General features: G+C 44.7%; 1 protein-coding gene across 2 annotated transcripts in view; it reads right to left on the reverse strand.

Moving 5' to 3' along the window:
* The window catches only part of GABRA4 (gamma-aminobutyric acid type A receptor subunit alpha4), a 35456-nt gene extending 31413 nt beyond the window's left edge, over positions 1-4043 (reverse strand). The window contains exons 1-2 of one of the 2 annotated variants that reach the window (XM_042812242.1): positions 4015-4043; positions 3723-3841 (exon numbers count right to left, since the gene is read on the reverse strand). In XM_042812242.1, the coding sequence (XP_042668176.1) occupies positions 3723-3841; positions 4015-4043 (148 nt within the window). Of the gene's footprint in view, positions 1-3722; positions 3842-3952 lie in introns of both variants that reach the window. The other variant, XM_042812241.1, reaches the window with a different exon arrangement.
* Between the last annotated feature and the right edge of the window lie 1717 nt (positions 4044-5760).

Here is a 5760-nt window from a genome sequence, read left to right on the forward strand (position 1 = left end):
CAAAGGGCCACCAAGATGACAAAGGGCCACCAAGATGACAAAGGGCCACCAAGATGACAAAGGGCCTGCAGCACCTCTCATATTAGGAGAGGCTGGGAGAGATGGGACTGTTCAGCTCGGAGAAGAGGAGGCTCACGGGGTTGTCATTAATGCCCATAAATACCTGAATGGGGGGTTCAAGGAAGACGAAGCCAAGATCTTTTCAGGGGTGGCCAGTGCCAGGACAAGAGGCAATGGGAACAAACTGGAACACAGAAGGTTCTCTCTGAACACCAGGAAGCACTTCTGCTCTTTGCAGGTGATGGAGCACTGGTACAGCCTGCCCTGAGAAGCTGTGGAGTTCTCCTCCTTGCAAATCTTCTTAAGTCACCTAGATGTGGCTCTGGGCACCCTGCTTGAGCTGGGTCTGATGGACCCAGAGAGCCCTGTCAATCCCAGCCACTCTGTGGTTCTGTGATCCAGCAGATATTTTAATTGGATCTCATGGGCCCTCACTTCTGTCAGTTCCTCATGTAAGGTCTAAAACCATAGAAGTGTTAAAATGGCAAATCAGATTCAGACCTTTTATTCCAAGTGAATAATACTCCTATATCAAAAAGTTGTTCTACAACCATTCTGAATCTAATCACTGGTGGAAAGGTAACAAAGTGATTTTCAGAGAAAAATCAAGGTTTTCTAATTTTCTAGAGAGTTTTTTTTTTTTTTTTTTTTTTTTTTTTTTGTCATATGCAAAAATTTCAAAAGCAAATAAAAGCTGGAATAAAGGCGTAAGTGGTTTTCCTTCAGAATTTTACACCTGAATCAAAAGAGCACTTGGGTAACATGAAGTTTTACAGCAGATCATGCTTTTCATTAATGACACTGCAGGTGACTTCTCTCAACACTGTGTTTATAATCTGTTGGATTACAGGCTGTACAAGACTGGGAAATCCACATGCACTAAAAACTTCTTTCTGAAATTCAGGACAGCAGCAAAATGGCACATAGACAGACTTTACTTCCTCTACACTGTTTTCAAACATCATGGAGCATTACTTCATTCATTAGTTTCCAAATACTTTCCCACTACTGAAATTCAAACTGTTATGCATTTAAAGTCCTCCTGACAGCACTTGCGGGGTTCTTTTCATGCACAAAAATTCCTATTCTGCTCTACTTAATTAAATTTCTTCTTGAAACCTCTGCTCCTCTCGCTTCTTTTAAGGATGATTTAGATTCTTCCCACCCAAAGTCGAGGGGAACTTTCAACCTCCTTCATGAACCCTTCTGGTTTTGTTTATTACATTAGCAAACCTTTCAGTGATTAATAACTGACAGCAACTTGTTGGATTGTTTAACCTGTTTCGTGAAGCAACTTTGTAACGCCCAGTGTTCATCAAATGACATAGGAAACTTAATTCTTCTATTTACCCTCAAGGTAAGCCATGCTACTACATAACATATAACAGGGCAAGATCCATATATTCCATTAAGGTTCAACCCTCCTGAGAAGCCACATTTACATTCATAAGCATGCTCAGGTGATTTAACTTCATTATAACCACTAACTTTGTGCTATTAATGAGGCATGGAGAAACTGGATTCAGTCTTAGGAATTCTCCAAAATTTAATATTTTCTACTTTGCATGCAAAAATCTTCATGAATTGTTATTTATAGTTACTCTAGAATAAGCCAGCAAAATTCAGAATTTGGCTAGCTCCCCAAGCCCGATTTTAAACATCACTTGCACCAGAATTAGATGTGTTTTCATTGATTTGAAGATTAAAATCAGCATCGGTCAGACCACTGAGAGGTCTTTTGTTCTTAAAATAAAACCTTCATTTCATTTTGAGCCACGTGCAATCTAGATGGTGAATCAGCTTCAGGAATAAAACAAAAATAAAATATTCTGCTGCTCATCATAAAACAGCTTTAGTGTTACCAAAACACACTACACTTTCCATCTCTAAATATTCCCACTATGATGACATTTGTTTGCTATGCTCTATAATGGCAAGCAAGCCACTTCTAAGAAACGAGTCCCATTTGCCAAAAAGACTTATCAGCAAAAAAAAAAACACATAATATGGACAAAACTTAATCTGGATAGCACATAACTAATCTGCAGACCATGTTGAGTTGTATCAAAAGGTCACATCTGACCATTACAGAGAAGTTTCTTTTTCTGGTTGATTTTGGTTTTTAGTTCTTCTTCTTGTCAAATAAGGTGACAATAACTTGCACTAAATAGCTAGGGTGCCTGGCATTGTTTTCAAAATTGAAGTAGGTTTGCCCATGTGTTACTTAGAAGTTTAAAACTCAAAGGTGATTGATTTAGGTATTACAAGGAAGGAAGAGGTAAATAGTAATGTAATATTCATTTCATGAGATATATACTCAGAAATGTTTTCCTCAGACTGAAATGTGAAGGTTTTTTCCTTGTATTATTTAATTCAATTCTGCAGTTATGGAAGTTCAAGGAGATTCAAGGAACTTCTTGTTTTTGACAGCATTTTGCTGAAAGTCTGCAACACTGTAGAAAAAGTATCCTATATCCTGCAAAATATCCTATAAGTGACAACTGTATCAAAATAAAAATCAACATAAACTGTATGTCACATTACATATTTAGTAGTTGTTTAATTTTAGAAATCTAATAATGCTCATAAAGCATATTTGCTAGATGACTAATTAGTTGGCATTCAACCTAAATGATGCCAAACATAGCACATCTCTCGTATGCGTGCAGAAATGTCTTTAACTTCTCAGCAGAGAGTAGATGGAAAAAAAGCTACCTGTTCTTAATGATTCCTCTGGGTGTTCAATAAATTCAGTTTCCACTTAAGCTAAGCTATAGGAGGCCTCATTTATTCAATACGCTGAAAATAATAAAGAAGCAATCAATGATATTAGCAGAGATCATGCATGTGAGCACAATATATGGTATGTATGGAACGTGTTGGCATACACGTCAGTGTGGCTGTATCACGTGTATGAAGAAGGTACTTTCAGAGGAGGAAGAAAGTATTTCACAATATAAACCTACACAAGGATCTCGTTCAATTCCGCATAGAAGCAGCCTATAAAATGCTCTACTAGCTTTGCACATCATGAAAAGCATTGTAGCACTTCTTTTTAAACCTTTTAAAAAAAAGGATTAAAAAGAAATAAAAAAAAAAAAAAACCACTTTCAAATCTGTGTTTTAATAGCTCCATGCCCGACTATAAAATAAATTTGTATTTTGTCCCAATCCTGATTATTATCAGTTCCACATCCCAACAGTAACACCAGACCCACACTGAAGAGCCAACCTGGCTTCTCGCTCACAGCACAAGGGGCACAGAAAAAACTGAAACCCAACATCCACACCGTGGGGGCGGGCAAATTCACGACCCCTCCAGTCCCGATACCTACACAGCAACTGACTACTTCCAAATCCAAGCTAGAACGGGAGCAACTTGGGTTACTGCTGCGTGCCCGGGTTCCCGAGCGTCGGCTTTCCCTAACTAGTTGGACAGAGCCCATCAGCCACACGACCCCGCAGCACAGACAGAACTACCCTCTCTCTCCTCGGCACCTGGGTGGCAGCAGATCCCGGCACTGGACAGTCTTCCCACCCCCACCGAGCGGTGCGCCCGCAGCGCCGCGGACCCGGCTGCGCGCACGGAGAGCCGGGCTGAGCCTTGCGCTCCCCGCGGGCCCCTCGGATGGACGGCGGTCACCCCCGCGCCGCGCCCGTACCTCCGAATCCCGGGCGCAGCCGGTTGTCATAGCCATCCAGGAGACTGTTGAGGATGCTGGTGAAATTCTCCGGCCACAATTTCTCCTCTTTTTTGATCTGTCCCGGCGGCCCGGTGAGACTACGAGTCAAAGAGGAGGCGGGTGAGCGGAGTCGCTGACACCCGGCTCGGGGCAGCGGCACCGCTACGAGCCGTGCCGGGTGGGGGTCGCCCCGCGGCCGGTGAACTCACCACGTCGCCAGGCACAGACAGTGCAGAAGGGCGATGGAGAGACCCGAGGACATGGCGAAGGCTGGCTCCTTGGCAGAAACCATCTTTGCATGCCATACTTCACGCCTGGGCACGTTGTCCGGGGCGGGGGACGGCGGCGGCGCCGGCAACCCCCGGCGGCCCTACATGCGCGGCGCCCCGGTTGCCAGGAGCCAGGCACGGGCAGAGAAGCGGCGACTCTCCCCACGCTGTTAACTCTCTCGGGGCAACAGGCACCGGTCCGCGCCGCACCCGCCTCCGGCCCGCTCCGCCCCGCCCCGCTCTCCCACCCGGGCCGCCTCAACCCCCTCCGGGCGGCCGGGAGGCGCCGAACCTGCCCGAGAGCTGCCTCCCGCCCGGGGGAGGGCGGAGCGGAGCCGCGGGGGAGGTGGCACTCAGCCCGCCCGGGCCTCGTCCTGGCGCTCCGTGCCTCGGGCTCCCCGGCTCGGGGGATATTGCGGAGGATGTGTGCTTGGGGTTACGTTGAGGTGCGTGCCTATGTGTGAAGATGGATGGTTTCTTTCCCCATCTGTCCTAGTGAGGACTGCAGTGTGAAGTCTTCATTTGCCGTGGACGACTCCTCTCCCGAAGGGGAAATAAAGCTGAGAGCTGGCAGAAAGAGCCTAATTCCCAGAGAGGGTCCCTCAGCTGGTAGTGTGAAGGTGTTAGATGAGGGGAAGAGCTGTGACTTCAAGGTTAAAATGGAGCGCACCTGAAAGGGGTGGGAGTTAGTGGGTTATCCCACACTTCTGGAAGCAGAAATGCCAGAAGCCTGGAACTGGTTTCACGTTGTATCTTTGTTCCTTTCTTTTTTCAGTTTCCTATAATTAGGAAGCCAGGCTAGTGACCCAAATAATTTCCATTATCCAAGGTCCAAGGGATTCTGCAGCAATTACCCACTCCAAAGCATTGCTGTTCTGTCAGAGACAGAATGGGGCTTTTGGGAAGAAAGAGAAGAGATGTTCAGGATGTTCTTCCCTCACATGCTTTCACTGACAATAAACAACTTCAGACCAGGTGTGCTGCAGAGTCCTTTACATTTGGAGATCAGTGTGCATGCTAATTTCAAGGACAGTGAGGTTTGTTGTGCCAGAGCACACGGATCAGGTATGGTAATTGACCTCAAGACTACAGTACTGTTTATGCCAACATAAAAAGGCTTTATTCATTACATGCTACAATATCTCCAAGCACTGAGGTGCCTGATTATCCTCGGAACTACTGTACATGTGAAATCTTCCTGATTGTACTTAGAGTTTACTCTAGCTAGGGTGCCCTTTGCTGATTGAAAAACAATTAAAGCTGTGCTTCAAATCCATTTAGCTTGCTGATGCTGTTTATCTTAAAAAAAAAAAAAAAAAAAAAAAAAAAAAAAAAAAAAAACCTCCAGTCAGTCAGTTCTGCTTCCAATTTTAAAAGCTCTATTTAGGCCTCTGCAGATTGTGTGTCTGCTTCCTGATATTTTAACTGATGAAATGCAGGCATTTCTCAGCAGTGCCCTTCTCACAGGTACAACCACTGTGTTCCTTAATAAATAGAAGGCACCGGGCACTAAGGCAGGTTTATCACAACAGAAGGTGTGATTTTTTTGACTCATGACTTTATCCTATCCAAATTTGCCTTCAGGATAGACTGAAGAAGAGGGCTGAATGACCACTTAAGTGATAAGTAGTACTGTGATATTTGAGTCCAGTCCTGATCAAAGCTAGGTCACTGTTTAAAGAATCAATTGGCTTTCTGCTACTCTACCTTTCCTCTCCTATTTGAATTCTGGCTTTTTTGCCCCAAGT

Source organism: Centrocercus urophasianus, unplaced genomic scaffold (genome assembly GCF_019232065.1).
Source record: "Centrocercus urophasianus isolate 14NV4802_14NV808 unplaced genomic scaffold, USGS_Curo_1.0 seq_13, whole genome shotgun sequence".
NCBI lineage: Eukaryota > Metazoa > Chordata > Aves > Galliformes > Phasianidae > Centrocercus > Centrocercus urophasianus.